Source organism: Notechis scutatus, chromosome 1 (genome assembly GCF_049901735.1).
Source record: "Notechis scutatus isolate UNSWTSFEM ecotype Mainland chromosome 1, rNotScu1.2, whole genome shotgun sequence".
Lineage (NCBI taxonomy): Eukaryota > Metazoa > Chordata > Lepidosauria > Squamata > Elapidae > Notechis > Notechis scutatus.
In genome coordinates, this window is record NC_142009.1 from 228916682 (window position 1) to 228937887 (window position 21206).

The following is a 21206-nucleotide window of genomic DNA, read 5'->3' on the forward strand; positions in this document are numbered from 1 at the left end:
GAGCAAAATGTTGAGGCCTGGTATTTGATCTTCTCATTCTTTATTGGTTCACTTTAGTCCCAATCCCTGCAGATCTTGTCCAATTAGTTGACTCTGTGACCAGTTTTCTCTTCTCTTCCTAATCGCCGGTCAGCAATAATTCAGCACCGAAAATTGCCAGCCAATTGCACGATAAGGCACCACAGCTGTCCATCCAGATGGGCATTGCAACGATCTTTCTTGCCAATTCCCTAGGTAGGCAACTTTAGGACTTTCAATTACAAGGAGAATGCCTTGGAAACATAAAAAGGGTGAGCTGCAACACTCACTGAATGGCAATCAGAGTGGCAGTGTTGCATTAATGAAACTTAGAAACTTATAGCTCATTGTTTCAAAGGGGTAGCTCAGTGACGGTATTCTACTGGTTCGGCCTGGTTCAGCCAAACCGGTAGCTCCAAAGATCATCTGTGAGCTAACTGGTTCGCTCCGACGATCAGCTACTGGGCTCTCCCACCCACCCCCGCTCTCTACTAACTTTTATTTCCTGGTTTTGAAGCTCAGCTGCTTAAGGTTAGTAGCAAACCCTCTGCGCGTGCGCGCAAAGCACACCCACCAAGGCACGCCCACAGAACCGATGGTTAAAAAAATTGAAATCGACCACTGAATAGCTACATACTGCAGGAACACAATCGGTTACAAAACAAATTGTTAGGCACTTACAGGTAGTCTTCACCTTCACCTTCAGAGAGCCTGCCGCTTAATGGTCATAAAGCGGATCACTCACATGACTGACCCAATTTTATGACCTTTTCTGAGGTGGTCATTAAGCAAATCAGAGCACTTTTGCAAAAAAAAATGGAAGTAAATGCCAGTTTTTGGCAAAACGAGCATAAATTATGGACACATGACTGTGGGGTGCTGCAAACGGCCATAAATGCAGGCTGGTTGCCAAGTGCCCAAAACGCAGTCACGTGACTTTGGGGAAAGGTAGCCAACAGAACTTTGGAACCAGGTCTTAAGTATGTTTTGGTGGGAGGGCCTGTCATAGGTTGGGAACTACTTATATTGATAGTCTTCATATTGATCCAGAAAACCACACCACTTCAGCATAGGAAACTTTAGTTCCACAAATGCAGCCAAACTTCATGTATGCTCAGAGTCAACTATCTATTTTTTCTAATAACTGGTCTCTCAAACCCGCAAGTTCATATTACAGGTAGTCCTCAAGTTACCACAGTTCATTTAGTGACCATTCAAAGTTACAGCAGAACTGAAAAAAGGGACTTATGACCATTTTTTACACTTTCAACCATTCAAGCATCTCCACAATCATGTGATCAAAATTCGGATGCTTGGCAAGTGGTTCATATTTATGACGGTTGCAGTGTCCCAGGGTCACATGATCCCCTTCTTTGACCTTCTGGCAAGCAAAGTCAATGAGGAAGCCAGATTCACTTAACAACCATGTTATTAACTATAAAAATGTAATCATTCACTTAACAACTATGGCAAGAAATGTGGTAAAATGGGGCAAACTCTCTTAACAAATGCTTACCAACATACAATTTTGGACTCCATTGTGGCTGTAACTCGAGGACTACCTGTGCTTGGATGGGACATCACTAGGAAATCCCAGGCTATCAACCAGTTGGGGATTTATAAAAAAAATTATAGGACCTTTGAGACCTAGAAGATAATGCCAAACCACTTCTATTCAAATAGTCCTTGAGCTGCAACTGGAGTCTGCCCATTACGGTCGCAAGTCATCATGGTCATTAAGTGAGAAGGTTGTGTGGGCCTGCTCTCCCTGAAGAGGAGATGAAGTGACTGCATCAGTGGTGGGATTCAATTTTTTTTACTGCTGATTCTGTGGGTGTGGCTTGGTGGGCGTGGCAGGGGAAGGATACTGTAAAATCTCCAGTCAGAGGTGGTATTTGCTGGTTCTCCCAACTACTCAAAATTTCCGCTACCAGTTCTCCAGACCTGGTCAGAACCTGCTGAATACCCACCTCTGGACTGCATGAGTCTTTTAAGCCCCCAGGCTAGCGGGTGCCTGGGAAACCTAGCACAGGGATAAACTCACCTGCCTCCCGTTTCACTTCCTGAAATGCCCCATGTTCTGCTTTCTGCCATCAGGGTCCCTGCAGGCCTTGGGCTGCTCCATACCCTACCATTCACTCAACCAAGAGAGCCTATAGCTGGGCAGCAGAAGCTACCAGTATGTGGGGTGGTTACTGCTTGTAGGCCGAGGCCTGCTTCCCACTAGTTCCCATCCAGGAACTAGAAGCGTTCAGCCCAAGAATACCCAACTTTCCCTGTTTTCTGCAGAGAGGCTGTGAGGCACAGCTTTCCAAGAGTGACTGCCTCTTGGAAACCATGTGCTATTCGGGGGGCGGGGTTTGTTTGTTTTTAAAAAAAGTCACACGAATAGGACCTTATTTACAGAATATTTCAAAATTTGAAACCAGGTTATAAGTAGCTTTTGGGGTGGGGGGGGGGCAGTCTGTCGTAACTTCAAGCGGTCCCTAAGCAAGCAGAGAGGACAACCTTGTACTATTGCCAAGAAAATTACACAGACATGGACGTGGAACAGTGGTGTCCATGGGGAGGTGAGTCAAAAAAAGGGGAAAATTGGTGGATGCAGTATTGCCTCATGCCTTTTTTTTTTATCCCCACCCCCATAGATACCACTAACATATAGTCGGTATGTGGTGAGCTTCACTTGATAGGACATGTTAACTTTCTGGTGAGAAGCTCACCATTCAACTGTACAGTAGAAGTGGACAATGGAGATTCCTGAAAGGGGGCTATGCTTTTAGGAGTTGAGGCTGGAACACGAGAGAGCCAGAGATCTGAGGGAAAACAGGGGGGAGGGAGGTGTTGCTGCAACTGATAAAAAGCTGCATTATTTATTTAATCATTAGGCAATGTATCTGATATATTGTTAAACCAGGCAGTGGGATGCAGTGAAAACCCAGGAGTTTGCAGGAACACATTCTCTGGAAGAGTTTTAATAGATGAGAGGAGTCTCCCCGTGCTCTTCTTTATAACATAAAGAAAAAGTCATAATTAAAGAAACAACAGCTCAGAGATTCACTGTGTTAAAATCCAACATTTACACTGAGGCAGAGAATGGGGAACAAAAGTGCCATCCTCCTTCCCATTTTAAAGTTCGGAATGGACATTACTTCTTTAATTTACTTTCCAAGAATAGATTTATAAAGCACTTTTTTATTATTTGGAATGATTCTACAACATAATTTTAACTATATGAAATTATTTTAAAAGCTCATAAGCCACAGAGGCACATTTGCTGTACTTGTTAATTGCTGCACATTCCCTCCTTATTTAAATTCATATATGTTTATTGCTTATTTACTGTATGTTTATCCTACTTTTCAGATAATTACTATCTTCAAAACTGGCTCACATCAACAAAAGCAAGAGACTGAACGAATGGTTTTGCCAGTGGGCTTGCAAACTAAGTATGCATGACTCACAAGGGAATATATGGTAAAACAATTGAAAAAGAAATAAAAATGAAATGGAGATACATTAATCCAAAAAAGGAATGTATTTGCCAGAAAAAGTTTTTAGCTTTTTTATTTTAATTTTAAAAAGTTTCACCAAATATTAATTGGTGCATTTCTCATTTGAGGAATGGGTGAAACTGCCTCAGTATAGAAATATGCACATTTAATATAGCTCACCATTGGTGTTCCTATGCAAAAGAGTGAGCCCCTTTGCAGGAAACCACAGCTTCCATTTTTCTGTTAATTCAAGACCAAGATGGCTGAAGTTGTGGCTCTGCCTGCCTCTGTGCTTATCCAGTGCCTTCTCCTCTTTGAAGCTCAGCAGTGTGGTAAGCATTGGTGCATCTGAGGAGAGGAAGTGGAAATATGCATCTCATCCAATAATATTGGAATGAACTGTCCAACACAGGATGGGCGAGTTGCTCTCTTTCTTTCAGCCTTTTCCTCCTTCTCTTCATCATGAGGGCAGATTCCCATCTCCCACACCCAAGTCTTCTGTCTTTCTAGGCTTGGTGAGTAATAATTCTGGAGTGAATTGACCTAGCTGTTGTCTCCTGCCATACTACTGATGGGGAAGGAGTAAAATTGGACTTCACGATCAACCAAGATAATTGCTACGTATGTTGATACCACCTGCTGCCTGGACAGATAAGCCTCCAGCATCTGGGCATGTTCACTCTCTCTGAAAAGGCCTACAAAAGCTGGAAGACCTGAAAGATGAGCAGTTATGGAGTCAGTTCAGTCACCAAATGGAAGGCAAGGATTGAATTTTGAATCTGAAAGCTCTCCAGTGAAGTGGCTCAGGGCTCTAGCTTTGGTGTTGGCATGGATCAGCACTTGAGATAGGAACAGGGGATGGTAGAAATCTAGCAGGTATTTGTGTGCTTCTTGTATTCCCATCATGGTATAGAAGCCCTCACACACACTCAAGGGAGCCATTTTCTGGCCTCTGCATACCTGGGCCATCTCATTCCAAAATTGCTTCATGACACACAGTATACAAAGGAGCACTAGTTAGCCAAAGAGTCAGAGGACCAGTCATGCCAGAAGGAGAAAGAGCTTTAACATTTCTAGCAATTCTTACTATCATTCTTGTTAGACTTGCCCAACCTGAGCCCTCTATCTCAACAGCTAGAGATTATCAGAGTCGTAGTTTCAGTACATCTGAAATCCATCAGGATGGGATGGGTAGTTCTGAACCCTATTTCTTCTTGATTGGCAACAATGAATTCTTCTGAATCCTAGTTTTTTCCCTCTACATGAAAGAGTACTAGAAGTTATTTCTACTCCAGGGGAATCGCTAACTTTCTCTTTCCCTCTTCAATTGACCACTTTTACCCTACAAGAAAGCTCACAATTCTATTCTGCTGTAGAAATTGGATCTAAACATCATATTAAGCCATAATTTGATTAATGACTGTGTCCTGTGTAAATCATGATGGCTGGGCTTATAGAACATGCTGAATTAAAACTAAATCAACCCCATTAAGACATAATGCAATATCGGACTTCCGGTTTGCAGGGCTTCGGCAGCAGGCAGGAATCCACGATTGTGAGCGGTTTCTGCCTGGGCTCGCTGCTGGAGCGCCCTGAGCCAGCTGGCTGCAGGGCTAAGCCACCCCATAGAGGTGGTGAAGACGGGGGAGACTCCAGCAGGGTCGAGGAAAGCTGCATCTTTCCTCCTCAGCTAGCTAAACTCCCTTTCCCAAAGGCAGTAAGAGCGGCGGTCAGAAATGGCCGCCTCAAAGAAGCACTCACCCGGAAAAGAAAGTGCAGGAGGAAGTTAAGAAGTGAAAGTTTTGGCTGACCGAGATAAGAAGCAACAACTGAGGTATCCTGGAATTTAAATTTTATAAAAGATACATCGCTCCCAAAGAAGATTCAGAAGCAGAGAATGAAAGTGAAAAGGGAAAGTTTTTTTCTCACTCTCCTTCCTTACGTTGACAGCAGATGAATGAGAAATTGGAAAAATCCACTTTGGCATCAACAGGTAATTAAACTGGAAAATTAAATGCCAAGGGGACAATAAAGATTTCTGAACACTTAAAAAAATTTTTTTGCTGTAAGTGGGAAGGGAGAGGAAAAGAATAAGAGCAAGATTTGGCTGGGGGAGGCTGCTTGGAATTTAAAAGAATCCAAAGTTAAATCGTAATAAGACTTCTAAAAGATACATTTTAATTGGAACTCTGTAACTAAATAGTGACCCCAGGAAGAGAAAGTGAAAAAAGAAGAAAATGTTAAATGAAACAGCTTGTGTGTATTTGGATTGTTTGGTGACTTTGGGACTTCTGGAAATTATATTTGAATGATTAAAAACAATTGGGTGGTTGTTTAATTTTTTTTTTACAATGGCATCACTTGTGGATGAACTGAAAATGGAATTTAAAAAATACAAAGAAGAGGAACAAGAAGGGAAGGGCTCTTTTGGCTCCGTTTTTCATTTCTTAGAAATGGCAATCTGTACCTATGAGAAACTACAAGAAAAGACTGTGCAACAAGAAGATTGGGACAAAGAAGAAGCCATCTTTAATGAACAAGTAACTTTATCTGGGGAAGAAAGGGGAAAGGGGGGAAAGAGAATGGAGAATTTAAGACCTAAGAAAACAACCAAAAAAGGGAAAAATAAGGTGAAAAGTGGATATAATGTCAGAAAGCAACAGAAAAGGGGAACACAGAAGAGGGAAATGGAGGTGGGGAGACAAGGGGGTAAAAAGGGCAGAGTGAAGAAGCAAGGGAGGAAGGAAGGAAGGGAAGAGAAGCTACAAAGGTTTGGAGCAAGATGTAAAGAAACAGGACTTATTCAGAGATAATGGGTAAAAATATAACTGAAAAAGAGATTCTGCAAAGGTACATAAGATTGTATTGTTATTAGAAATTGTTATTGTTATTAGAGATTGTATTAGAAATAATGTTAGAAAATTGGAACAACATATGATTTAAAAATGGGATAAAATACTCAGTGTAATTCAGTGAAACTTTTTTGAACAAAATAAATGAAATGAAATAAATGAGAGAATTGAATTAGGAAGGAATGGGAACATTTTAATGACACAATGTTTTAAAATATAAGTGAAATGGGGGGGAAGTAACTACGCAAAATTTATAAGTGTCCCCATAGAAGCATGATACCTATTTGAAAAGTAATGTGTAAAATGTTTAAAATTTAAATGAATATTAATTTTAATGATAGAGTTGAATTGGTATGGATTGTTGTTTTAATTAAAATATATATTTATAATTTCTTCTTTTCTTAAAATATAGTGTGTAGCTTTAGAATGTACTAAGCAGAATCCGAATGAAAGTTATGTATTATATTAAATGTTATAAATTTAGGGGAAAGATATAAAGGCGTCATACTCCAATCAGCGATTACAGGAGAAATTTTGTTTTCATGAGAAAAGATAATAGACAGCTGAAACAGGAAAGACAAAGGATATAACTATAATGATTTAAATTGAGATGAAATAAATAAAATAGAATTAAGAGAGTTAAAAGAGTTAAAAGAGGGGAGAAACTATATAGAAAATGTAGAATGGTAATAAGATATGGAACGGTATATAAAAATGAGCATGAACTTGAATTTGTGTCTGTATGAAGAGATGTAACTCGGGATCAAGCTGCTTTCAAAAAAGATGTTTTATGTTTTCATGTTTTGTGTTTTGTTTGTTTATGTTTGTTTTTTAAAAATCAATAAAATTTTTGAAGAAAAAAAAAGACATAATGCAATATCAAAGCCTAGCCCAAGAATTTGCCTCACAACATTCAATGATGGCCACCAACTTGCCATACCATTCACAAAGCATCTGCTCCAAAAGTAAGTCCTATAGCATTCATTGAGAATTATTTCCAGCCAGGTAAATGACTATAAGATTCTGATGGTTTCAAAGAAGTAAACAAGTAGAGTGGAATCTCCCTAGGCTGGTGCAGTAGATCTCTTTTGAATTCCAACTGGTAGATCAGAACCCAACAATGTATCTCAGCCAAGCTATGGTACATCAACATTATAACTCCAAAAACAAATAATCAGTTTGAGCTAAATGTAAATCATTAGTCTGCAAAGATCGACAAGCAGGAGGAAAAGGTCATTCTTTTTGGGTTAGCATCTGGTCATCAGTACTGAAAATAGGTAGTTGAATTAGATTTACCTACCTACCTTTAGCAGAACTCTAAAGTGCTGCCCTAGTTGCCAGACAGATAGTGGACCGGAGGACGTTTCTTCTCTCTGTGAAATCCCTGCCTACTAGGCAGTTCTTTACAGGGAGGGAAGGGGAGACTAGCCATACTTACAGGGCAACAGTCTGTGGAAACTCATCAAAAAGGAATTTAGGGCTTCCAAATAGACTTGGTGAGATTGCTCCAGAGTTTCTGCAAAGCAGTCAATCACTGTGAAATACAGGGACACACTATGATACAATAGCAGGCACTGGCTTTACAAAAATCTTCTTTGGTGGGAAAAACCAATAGCTGGTTTTACCTTTGAAGGCATCAGCAAAACCTAAGAGGAAGCAGACAGTTGACTCTTTCCTCCCTGGAAACATCTGGATAGATAGTCACTAAAGCTGTTGTACAAAATATTGTTGTGATCCTGAGCAAAAAAAGAAGGGGAGGTGCAGAGAAATAAGTACTAATCTTTCCCCACTATTTCTTTTCCAGATTAAACCTTCTCTCCTTCATACTGTTTCTTTTTTTGTATACATAAGAAAAGCAATGGAATTTGGTCTGCCTAATGCTGGATAGGATCAGATTGCCTAACTACTGATGATGAATTTGGCTATTCTTTCCTGATTCCTGATTCATGTAAACATTCTGTAGACAGATAATTAAAAATGATCACCATACTATTTCTGTAACTAGTTCACAAACAGTGCATAAAACAATTGTACCTACATTGTGCCTTTGTAATGAGCATATGCTGCCCTTCAAACTAAATAAATAATGTATTTATGTAGCAGTGATGATGTTATCTAATTGATGTTTGGTGTTCTGTATACTGTACAGTGGTAGATCTGTCTTCTGTACAGACGCAGATAGATAAACTCCACAAAACATCCATAACAAAGTACTTTTATTGGTTCATCAGGTATCCTCATAACTCACATTTGTGATGAAGTTCTTCTTTAATGACCAATCCTCTGTCTTGTAGGTAAAAAGATGATTATCTGCTATCCTTTTTCCTTCATCTCTTAGTGGTAGAAATAGACCAGTTACCACAAGTCTGTGAGATCAGCCAAGAGTGAGGAAAACTCCCCCAACCCCTCGAGGGTCAATTTAGTGACAAATCAGGATTACAGATGTGGTCACGTGATATGGACTACATTTCCCAGGATACCTTAGCTATATTTACCCCTTAAGGGGACAGGTCACAATTGCTACCTAACGATCCAATTCCCATACAGTGGCTGGACAGCACATTTGGTAATGAAACTTCTGCAGGAAAACCACCAAGCTCATAGCAAGCAGGGATCCCACTGTTTAACCCTGGGTTACAAATATTTTCTTCTATCGATGCTAAATATATATTTCAATGTAATGAAAAATAATTATCTTAGAACAGCAACTAGTGTAAGCAAACTAAACATGTATACCAGCTAGACTCACAGATCACGCTGAATCTTAAAATTAGCTTTGGCCTAACCCAAATCACACATCCATATATACTGCAGGCTGGACAGGGTTGGTTGGGACAGCATCTTGTTTTGCTCAGCATCACTACCCACTGTGCATTATTCCATTCTAAACAAAATAAATATAAATAAATAAATGGGCAAATGTACCAGAGGTCCAGTTCTGGAGAACCAGTAGCAGAAATTTTGAGTAGTTCAGAGAACTGGCAAATACCTCCTCTAACTGGAAATTTTACAATATTCTTCCCCTGGCATGCCCACCAAGCCACGCCCACAGAACTGGTAGTAAAAACTTTTGAATCCCACCACTGAAATGTACCCTTCAAATGTATCTCTGAGTGTCCCTGGATATAAATGGGACTGTCTGTCAATTGACTTAAAGGTCATTGATGATACACTTCATCAATTTGCTCAAAATAAATAATAAATTAATGGGCCTATGCAACCAAGAACCAAGTTCAGGAGGATTATTTTTTATGTGATCAAATGACATCTTTCTGGTTCAAAAAGCATGGCTAGCCATGGTGCATCAAACCAACTTTCAGCAGGATAGGTAGATTAAAGATTAAATTAAGGCACTTATGCACCCAAAACACCTCTGGGCCACAACATCAGATAACAACATATCCAAGAAAGTGGCCTTAATGTGGTGGAGCACTTTCTCAGCTGGCCCATCCGTGCATCACACAGTCTGTGGTAGCATATCAAACTAATTTTCCTTCAAATAGAAACAAAACAGGAAATGGGCTTACATCTCAGCAGGTCTTGATCTAGGCTGATCCCCAAATTTAAGCAGGATTGGACCGGAAACAAATTTGGAGCATTGATGCTATGTTGTTCAATCTACAACCTCCATTTAATAGGTTTGTTTTTTTTTCTTATTGAAGGAAGAAAAAAACGTTGCTGAAATATAAGTATCATTTGCCAGACAGTGCAGAGAGGCACTGTTTTCAGTTAAAACATTTTTTGACATGATCTAGATGTGGGCCAGCAGCCTTAAGTGCTTCTCTAGCTCTAGAGGATTTAACATATTGTTTATAATAATCAGCCTGTAACAGCTATTTATAAAAGGCTATTAGAACACATTAAAGTAGACATCCAAGAATATTGGGAAATATTGGGTATGTAAGCATTAATGTTTATCACTATGCTGTCTTCTGGGCCTCTCTGTGTCACATTTCCATATGTTTAAAATTATGGTTAATTCAACATCAACAACACAATTATTTCTCAGGTGGCTACCTATCACTTTTTTAAAAAAGAAATTGATAGTTTCAACCCACTAGTGGAGATGTTATGCTTAAAAGGCAACACTGGTTCACGCCAGATGTCACCAAGTGCTACAAGGATTCTTTCTGCATAGAAATTGTTTTACGTATTAATTCTGTTCTCAAAGACTCATTCTTTTTATAGAGGCTTACATTCCTTTGAATTATATATCAATGGTTTGGAAACTAACAGGAAGATAATGGAAATAAATATTGTCTGCTTTTATGGTCACAAAAAAAGGATACTATAAAGCTGGAAGAACATCCATTTGCCATCAATTATACAATGGTCTAAAGAACTCATCTCTTGTTCTATATTTGAACAAAGATTTTATCACCAGGAGTCCAGCTTGGAGGACTATTAGAAATTGGACCACATATATGAGTTTATAAGCTTTTCTTTTATATTGTTGATATTATCAATAATTTAATTTATGATGTGATATGACTATATTCTTAGTTTTATTTAGTACCTAAGAGGTGTATGCTTTGTGGCTTTTTTTTTTCCTTTTCCCCACTTTGAGTGTACACATACACACGGATGACAGTGGCACCATCTTCTGATTATATATAGATTTGGATCCTTAGCATAACACAAGTTCTTTTCTAACTGCTAGTTAAAACACAATCACCCCATTCTTGATTTGGCATTAACAATGCCAACGTAGAATTGATACTTGAGCCTACTGCCTGTTATGTTGAGCCCTTATCCTGTCTTCTTTCCTTTTGTTTGAATCATTGCCAAGTGGTGTTGTCCTGGTTTGTGGGTGAACCACTCATTAGAAGCAATTGGTTTTCCTCTTTTTCTTCTCCCCTTCAGTACATCACCAACCAATGTAGGAAAACAGCAATCAGGAGCCTGTAGAGAAGGATTGACTTCCATGGTCAAGCCTTCTTTGCATACCTGTGCCATATTTTTGCATCTCCCAAGTTTAAAAAAAGTGGGGTGGAATAAAGGAATATATAGGAAGACACCCAGGTCAAAAATAACTCTAGAGGGGGGTGGGACATGATTTTTCTACTAGCTACTCCCTGCACAGGTGAAGAATGAAACTGATTAATACTGGATAATTGACTTTCTCAATTTATAGGGAAAGGGGAAGTGATAAAACTGATAAAAATAGGAAAATAGTATAGGAAAGAGTCACTACTTCAAAACCAACATCTATATTAAGCACGTAAGGATGGTTTACTCATGGACTGGGAATGAGATGAGATCAATGTCAAATTAACAAGGGGAAAGATTGGCCTGATTGTGCCATGGTAAAGTTTAAGTGAGGCAAGTAAGTAAAATGTTAAGTGTAAACCTTGGCTTAACAATATACATAAGGCCTCGCCAAATTTGAGCTGTCTAATGGAATGTATTGTCCTCAGTACTAATGTTGGTGGGAGAGATTTTATGGGAACTGATTGGCTCACAGACATTCTATGATATGCATTTTCCATCTCCCAATTAAAGCTTCTCTCTGCCATTATCTAGCTATGATGCATCGACACTGGTTGGGGGGGGGATCAATTAAATGGACATCCAATGGACATCCAACTGGTGATAAGCCAGTTTTGCACTATACAGACAGGACTGGCATAATTTGAATCATAGAATGGTCACTAGGGACAAGGCTTGTGTTCATGGGGAATCCTGGCTTGCCAAGGCTGTTTAGTAGAGTATTGATGAAAAATACAATAACGGAGATCATTGCTGATAAAATTATAAGAGCAAAGCTAATGGGGGTGTGGAAATTTATTCAAAAAGAAGTACAAGTATCTTTTAAAAATACATCTAGGTATTAAGGGAGAGAATAAGGAATGGCACAAATCTTCCATATTAGTGTTAGAAGCTATGGTGAATGGGCGTATATAAAACTGCAATTTAATGAACTTAAAACTTAGTAGAATATTTTACTAAGGGGCAGAACAGTTTGAGCAGAAATAGAGTTTATTGGGACTCAGTGATGCAAAGTGAGTTGTTTTAAACTCTGAAGTAAATAATCTTTTAAGGAGACGGGTTGTCTTTAAATGGTTATGTATATTGAAACTCATAACTGCTTTTGCACACAAGCAAAAACAAAGTTTGCTAATTCTTTAAAAAGAGATGTTGGCATATTGCACATTTTAAATCATTTATAGCTTTACCACAGGAAATGGAGCTTTGCTCAGCTGTCAAAATAAAATAGTTTTATCTACAAAAAAGAAAATGCAGCGTACTTAGATATGCACTTCTAAATTTTCAGAAAAGCCCTTTTAAGAAGTACTGTACAACAATCAGCGTCTCATGGATAAAAAATCTTTAAGTCAAAGGGAGTACATGAGATTTTGAACTTCCTATAATTAAGGCACTGAAAGTACAACTGCATATTATTTCAGTGAATAGTAAAATGGATGAGTGGTTTAAGAATCATTATAGACCCCTTCTTTGTGGCAGCCCCTCAGATACTGGAATACTGCTATCATGTCATCCCTAGTCTTGCTTTTCTCTAGATTAGCCACATTCCTGCAACCGTTCACATGTTTTTGTCTCCAAGTCTTTAATCATCTTAGTTGTTCTTGTTTGCACTTTTCCCAAAGTCTCAACATCTTTTTTGTAATGTGGTGACCAAAACTGGATGCAGGACACCAGGTGTGGCCTTATTAAGACTTTCTAAAGTGGTACTAATACTTTACATGATTTTGATTCTTTGCCCCTGATTATACAACCAAGGATTGTATTAGCTTTTTTGGCTGTTACCACACACTACTGGCTCATGTTTAAGTGATGATCCAAGGTCCCTCTCAAAGTTATTGTTTTTGAGTCAGGTTTTGCCTAATCTGTACTTGTACTTTTGGTTTTTCCAGCCTAGGTGAAAAACCTTGCTTTTCTCCACATTCAATTTCATTTGTTGAATAGGGCCTGTTGTTAAGGTCTGTCAAGATCTTTTTGGATCCCGAGTTTGTCTTCTGCGGTGTTGGCTATTCCTGACAGCTTAGTTTTGTCTGCAAATTTGATGAGTTCCCCTTCTATTCCCTCATCTAATTCATTTATGAAGAGTACTGGGCCTAAAATGGAATCTCGTAGTGTGTCCCACTGTTGACTTCCTTCCATGTAGAGGTAATGCCATTAAGGACTACTTGTTGAGTATGGTTTGTCAGCCAGTTACAAATCCATCTGATGGTGATGCTGTCTATCCCACATTTTTTCTAGCTTACCAAGAAGTAGGTTATGTTCTACTTTGTTGAATGTCTTACATACAGTAAGTCTAATTATACTACCAGTATTACCCTACTATGTCCACAGCATTTTGCTGGTCTTCTAATTTAGTCACTTTGTCAAAGAATAAAATAAGATTAGTCTGGCATCTCTTTATTGTTTGTTGGCCTGTCTATACCTAGAAAATTTGTCACCCTGTTTTCAAAAGGACACTGAAAAACTGGGGAATCTCCAGAGGAGGGCAACCAAAATGATAGGCAGAAAAAGAAACCCATAAATAAGACTTGGTGACAATGTTTGTCTAGAGAGAAGACAGGGATGAGACATGGTAGTTGTCTACAAGCATCTGAAAGACTGTTGTGTTGAAGACAGGGCAGAATTATTCAAAGTTATTTCAGAAGACAGGACAAAAGAGAAGAAATTTTAATTACAAGTCAAATTAGGTTGAATATCAGGAAGAATGTCCAGATAGTTAAGAGCTGTTCTCAGCTATTGAACTGACAGGTTTTCAGATGTGATGTACCTAACATTTGGAAAACTATTTGCTAGGGATACTGAAGTAAGGGGTTAAGCAGGGAACTGGATGAGAGGATCCTTGTTCTTCTATCCTACGATTCTGATGTTCAGTATGATTCAATATTTCAGCAATTACGAGTTTCAAACTGCTACCAGCATCATCGGCACGATCTCATTATCCATCCTAATGTGCTGCTTTTGAGCTTGTGGGCCGGGGTGGGTGGGTGCTGTTGTTAGGAGGGCAGGAGGCATGCCGTGACTCTCTGAGACTGAGGCTGGCCTTGGATTCTTCCATAGGTAAAGCCCATCCTGTGCTACCCCCAGCATGTCCACTTGGTGGGTGTTCTGCTTATTAATGTCTGGATGGCATAAAGCAGACAAATCAACTCCACAAAGCATCCATACAAAGTCTTTTTTTATTGGTTCATCAGGCATCCTTATCAACTCACATTTATGACGAGGTTCTTCTTAATGTCCAATCCTTTGCATATCTGAATTGTGGTGTAGAAAGATGGTTATCTCTTTCATCCCATATCGTAGAGGCAGAGGGTAGAGCTGCTACCACGAGGCTGTGTTCAGGCAAGAGTGACGGAGCCTCCCCCAACCCAACAAGGGTCAATTTAGTGACCAATCCGGATTACAGATGTGACCACATGATATGGACTACATTTCCCAGGATGCCTTAACTACATTTACCATGATGCATTCCCTTAAGGGGACACCTCACAATTCCTAACTAACTATCCCAAATCCCATTAACTCTAAACTGTCTGGACAGCACAGTGGGCCTTTCACCTCAAAGCCCTGCCCAGCACTACCACGTTTTCTTTGGGGGGCGGGATTCCTGGAAGGCTTGGGTGGAGGTTACAGCAAAGGTTGAAGGGGGGAAAAATCACAGATACAGTACAACACCTTTTGTTCAGCATCCTCTGGGCATCTGACCAATCCCAATCCCTAATCCCCAACCCCAGAAGTTGGGGGGGGGGCATTGCAATTACTTACTTACTTACAGATTAAGAGTTGGAAGGGATCTTGTAGGTCATCTAGTCCAACCCCACGCCCAAGCTGGAGACCCTACACCATTTCTGAAAGGAAACCGGTGGTTTCAAGCTGAGGAATGCATAGGAGAAATGAAAACCACTTGAACCGCTTAAGGCTTGCCGCCGCCCGCCACCCGGATTGGAGGACACTCCCCACCCCCAGCTCCCGGCCCAGCGAGTCGGCCTCTGAAATGCCTAATATCCAGAGCCCGTCCGGCGTCGGAGGAGGGAGCGTGAATGAACGCTGTGGATGCAATTTGGATGCTCGGGGCTGCGCACAAAAAGTGAACGGAAGTTTTTGCTGCGCCTTGTCTGTCTGTGTACAATACGGGGCACGGTGGTATAAGGCGCGTCTGATACTCTGGCCAGGCGAGTAACTCGGATGGGGACTGCCAAGAGCCGCGGAATAGGGTTCGGATCCCAGGTCCGGTCCCGGGAGAAGAAGTCGGAGGGAGCCGAACAGGCGTTTGGGGCGCAGGGTCCTTTGGCAGGCTGCCGAATGAGAAGCCAGGGCTCCCGCTTTGCCGGCCGCCCTCTAGCCGGACTGAGCATTTGCAACGTCCTTGGCCGAGCGGAGCTCATACCCTTGCCTCCTTTTGGACGGAACGGTCAGTAAAGCCGGCTCGTCTGGACTTGGGAAGCCCCGCGGGCGAAGGGGAACGGAAAGGCCGGCCTCCAAAGGCTCGGAAGGAGCCGGGGAGATTTTGCAAAGGCGCCCGGGAAGATTGCAGCGCTGTGTGAGCAAGCTTACTTCGCTACTACAGGGACGCAGCTCCTGGTCACAGGTGAGTCCAAACGCGCTCCCCTTCGCCTTCTTCTGTCTCAATTCCCCCGGTCGTTACCCCGATGGCTTGCCAGGGAGCGAGGTGGGGTTGTTCCGAGGCGGGGAGTGGCAGAGGGTCAGGGACCATCATTTCTATAGTATCCAACTAGAGAAATGCACACGAACCCCGGAGGCTTTCCAGAAGAGATTGGACTGCCCTCTGTCAGAGACGGTGTGTGTGTGTGGGGGGGGTGTCTCCCTTCTTGGGCGGGGGTTGGACTGGATGGCCTTGCAGGGTCCCTTCCAACCCTTGTTTATCGAAAAGATCCCCGGGGCTGGGAAAGGCTTTCATTGCCGCCTGGGTAGTGGGGACGCGTTTGCTCGTCTTTGCCAGGGAGGCCGCACTCGCCTTTCGTTAGACGGGCGAAGGGAGCGCCAAAAACACCCGCTTGGCTCCGTCCCGGCACGAAATGCCTGGAGGATTCATCACAGCGCGGGGATGGTGAGGGTGGGTGGGTTGGAGGAGCAGCGGAGGAGAAGCCGGAGCGAGCCCCCCCACTCCCTCTCCTCCGCAGTTCAGGCATCAGAAGGGCTGGTTCGCTTGCCTTGGCCGGTGCAGCGGGCCGAGGAGGGGAGATGTCAGCTACGTCCCGGATCGGTCAATTTGGGCGAAGGGCAAAACTGTATCCGTAGCTGGGCAAGGAGAGGCAACCCTCCTGCGACAGACTCAGGTAGCCTGAGTTCCCCAAACCGTTTTTCGCAGCTTTCTGAGAACTTAAGAGCCTTGCTTGGGAAAGGCTGATCCGCCAGTGGAGCTGGAAAGAGCGCGCGGGGGGCAGGCAGGTTTGACCAGCTGGTCGCTGAGATCTGGTCTGGAAGTGGACCGTCCGCTGTGGAGCCTTTCAAGCTGTTCTGCTTTAGACTCAAACTCGGAGGCAGCTCGCATTCCTTCGGGCAGATTTAAGGCCGCTTTTCCCAACCAGTTGCTATTCAGATAATATGAGACCAGGGGATCTCCAACCTTGGCCACTTTGCGACTTGTGGACTTCAACTCCCAGGATTCCTCAGCCAGCGAATGCTGGCTGAGGAATTCTGGGAGTTGATAGTCCACAAGTCTTAAAGTGGCCAAGGTTGGAGCCCCTAATTAATTAGACTACACTTTCCATAAGGCTCAGGCTGTTGGGAGCTGTAGTCCAAGGCACATGGGATGTGGTTGCTTATTAGGGAAGGCTGATTTAATTGAACTAAATGCTTTTAGATGGTGGGATGCTTTTCCAGTCATTTAAAAAAAACAAAAAACTCCTGGTGACCATCCATACAAGACCCTGCCATTTTTCTTGGCAAGGTTTTTCGGGACTGGTTTTCCATTGCCTGCTTCCTAAGGGCTGAGAGAGAGTAACTGGCCCAAGGTCACCCAACTGGCTTGGTGCCAGAACTCACTTCTGATTTCTCACCTTATGTCTTTAGTCACTGCAATCTGTCTCTCAGTGCAGTTAAAGGGTTATCCAATTAAGAGAAACTAGATCATCCAAGCAGATTTAAAAACAAAGCAGTAGCAAGAGACCACACTTCCTATTCAACAGTTAAAATCACGAGAACCCCAACTGGGTCTTGCACTAGTTTATTTCACTGTTGTTGGCATTCATTTGGCCTATTTATCTTAATTTAAAGTTGTTGTTTTTTTTAATCTAGAGAAATGTTCACTTAAGGAATGTTTTAGTACAAATAGTCTTAAAAGCAAGCCCAGCCAAAGGAAATGGATGCTGCCATTCATAATTTTGAAAATACACCAGAGCTAAAACCAGAGACTTTATTTTGTTCTAGTCATCCTGTTCATTAATATGATTCAAGGGTACCATTGGCATTCATTGATCTGCTTAGTAAAAGCATCCACCCAAGTGGTAGCAAGTGAGATAATTAAACCGAAGTTCAGCCTTCTCCAACTTCATGCCCACCAATATATATAATTCCAGCCAGTACGTTTCCAGAGGATTATGGGACTTCAACTTGGAATATCTGCTGCCACTCCAAGCCTTTCTTGGGGGGCATGAAGATTTGAGAAGGAACCTTTCTTTCTTGACAGGCTGCTTCGTTTCTGAGTCTTAATTCTAATCACAGGTTACGGTTGGCTCAGTCAGATAACAGATAATCAGAGTTGGAAGGGACCTTGCAGGTCATCTAGTCCAACCCCCTGCCCAAGCAGGAGACCCTACACCATTTCTGACAAATGGCAGACCAATCTCTTCTTGAAGGTCTCAAGTGATGGCGCTCCCACAACTTCCAAGGGCAAGCTGTTTGTTCTCACTGTCAGAAAGTTTCTCCTTATTTCCAGGTTAAATCTCTCCTTGTTCAGTTTCCATCCATTATTCTTTGTCTGGCCTACAGGAGCTTTAGAAAATAGCTTGACCCCTCCCTCCCTGTGGCAGCCCCTCAAATATTGGAAGACTGCTATCATGTCTCCCCTGGTCCTTTTCTTCACCAGACTAGCCAAGCCCAGTTCCTGCAACCGTTCATTGTATGTTTTAGCCTCCAGTCCCCTAATCATCCTGATTGCTCTTCTCTGTACTCTTTCTAGAGTCTCAACATCTTTTTTATAATGTGGTGACCACAACTATAAGGTTTATAAGGGGTACTTCTCCTCTGCAGATCCAAAGTGTAATGATCAGCCACAACCAAGCGTCGTTCTCCTGAGCCCTTTGTGCCACAAAAAGCGTATCACCCTTGTGTGCCTGGCCCAGGGCTTCCACTACGAGTGGCCACTGGATGTGATCTGGGAGCGCGATGGCCAAAACATTAGCCGACTCTCCTCTGCTACTGAGCCAATCAAGAAAGAAGGGGAATGCAACTTCGCTACTGCCAGCCGCATGAGTGTGTTGGCAGAGGAGTGGCAGAAAGGCCACAGCTATTCCTGCCATGTCAACCAAACAGGACAGGTGGTGAGTGACTCGGTGAAGGGCAGTCCAGACCACAAGACAGGTAAGGAAATGCTGGGCAATTAAGCAAGCAGCAGGGGGATGAATAAGCAGGATGACTTCTGCAATCAGGAAGACATAGCCAGAAGGTGGCTTCTTCCTTTCTGGAAGAGAAAACTTTCTGGGCCTTGTAAGTTGATTTACTACCGTAGTGGTCAAGCACATCTGCTTCCCCCAACCACGTGGCTGTTTATTATTGGATCATCCATGTAAAGTCAAGAGTTTTACAAGAAAGAGGGTTGAGCAGAGCTGGAAAAATGGCAAATTACTTATGGCAAAATGGCAAATTATATCTACCACTTCTACTGCCATATACACACCCAGAGGGAGAGAAGGAGGGAGGGAGAGAGAGAGAAATCGCCAACAGTCAAATTCTTCTGGTATATGGCTGAGGCAAAAATCCTGCAATTTTCCCTAGAAGCACCAGTAATAAATCACATTTTAAAATGAACAATTTGCTACTTTTGCATGAACTATCCAAGAGGACTGGCCAAGGCCTATTGCTTCTTTATTGAAAGGATTAGCATTCAGTGGAATGACATGAAAAAAGTCCAACTCAAAACATTTGGGTTGCAAGCTTTGCAAACTGAATGGGGGAGGCAGGGTATTAAAATATCAGCCTGAAATATCTCCTTAAGCATGCTGATAGCTTCTGTTACAACAGCAACTTCTTCTTTCTTTCTTTCTTCAGAATCAACTTCAGGTATCTCTGAGGTTCAACTCAGCCTTTATGCTGGGCAGTTTATATTCCTCCTACTAGGTGCTAAAAGCTTGGCCTACAGTGTTATTCTGGGCATCTACAAGTTCTATAAAAAAAAAGGTAAGAGACAACCATCTTGGCTAACAAAGAACAACTTTGTGATTCTGTTTAAACATCATATCGATTATAATTTATTGAATAAGCCACAAATGACGTTTTTCACACAACATACTAAGCCAACAAATTATGGTGATGGGTTCACACTAAGGGTAATTAAACCACATTAGAGTTTAATGTGAAGTGCAAATCCTGCCTTTGTTTAGCAAAGGCCCTGATTGTTGTTTGGTATAAACACACTCTGAGGTGTCTTATTCCAGACATATACTTAAGTGACAGGCCATGTGTTGATAGTCATTGCTGGCTGTATTCCTACAGTACATCTAAATTTACTTCTTTTGTAGGTCTTTAATTTCGTTACCTGCTACAGCAGTATTCACTCCCTTACCAGCCAAGGCACAGATTTACGTATAGCTGCAGGCCTTTCCCAGTGAAGATCCATTCCATTCTGAAGTTTCCACATCCTTCATCTCAGCTTCTTCCTTCCAGAGGGACTCATTGGTCACTTTATATTAAATTGTACTATGCCTTGAGAAAATTTCAATACATATTTTCTGCCTCATAATAAAAATGTTGGTGTTTCCTTATCTTTGTGTGGAGAGTATTAATCTAGGTGGGTTTTCATATTGTCTCCGAATATTGAGTGAGCAAGAGGAAACTGCATCTATTCAGAGAAAATTATGACACATTTTCCCATATTGCTGTATCTTCCAAATCACATCACCGCTCTCGTTAAATCCTGGGTCGCTTGTATTTCACATGTTGGTTGGACTTCATTGCATTCAGAGTCTTCTGATGTCCTCCATCAAGGCAATGTGAATGTAGAAAAGAACAATGTCACTGTTGGATGGGCAGCTTTCATAAAATGTGCTGGAATATGAATCCTGATAATAGCATCATACTGTGCTTCTATCACCATAGTCAACGGAAATGAAAACACAGATGGTTTCATTAGAACTGGTTCAGGGAAAAAGGGAAATAATTGTGGTGGTTGCATAGTGGGAGTGAGAATGGATGCCATTCAAGTCATGTCAAGCCTATTATCTAAGCTAGGTTTCAGCCTTAGACTCACCCAGATGCATTTCCCATAATTTCCAAGCTGGCAAATCTGAGGGTTGGAGGACAAAGTTTGGAATTAGACTTAAGTTATAATTTACAACAGCCTAATGAAATCTATCTGTTTGTATATTGGGAACCAAGCTGAGGAATGAACAGCTTTCATTTTATAGTGTTGCATAGAAAGTACATTGCATCTTCAAGTATCTAGTTAAGTGATTTGAGAGAAATCTTAATCTTGTTCTTTTATACAGTATTAGTTAATAACATGAAACAAAATCTGTTGATTAAATAAGATGTTAAGTTTTTAATGTGAAAAAATAAGGATCTAAGTTAAAAGCATGTCTCAAACAATAAGCGGTAATCGTTCAGATGAAGAATTTTGCTATGTTCATATAACAAATTAAATCTTGATTTGCTTAAAAATGGTTTCTTGAATAACCAAAATTAATTA

At 41.4% G+C, this 21206-nt stretch overlaps 1 protein-coding gene across 2 annotated transcripts in view; it reads left to right on the forward strand.

Annotated features, from left to right (window-relative positions):
• LOC113422674 (T cell receptor beta chain MC.7.G5-like) overlaps nucleotides 1-20283 on the forward strand; it is a 41904-nt gene extending 21621 nt beyond the window's left edge. Inside the window, exons 3-6 of one of the 2 annotated variants that reach the window (XM_087950496.1) lie at nucleotides 15887-15929; nucleotides 18554-18883; nucleotides 19571-19699; nucleotides 20041-20283. In XM_087950496.1, the coding sequence (XP_087806622.1) occupies nucleotides 15887-15929; nucleotides 18554-18883; nucleotides 19571-19699; nucleotides 20041-20048 (510 nt within the window). In that variant the 3' untranslated portion in view covers nucleotides 20049-20283. The remainder of the gene's footprint in view (nucleotides 1-15886; nucleotides 15930-18553; nucleotides 18884-19570; nucleotides 19700-20040) is intronic. The other variant, XM_087950497.1, reaches the window with a different exon arrangement.
• Nucleotides 20284-21206: the final 923 nt, after the last annotated feature.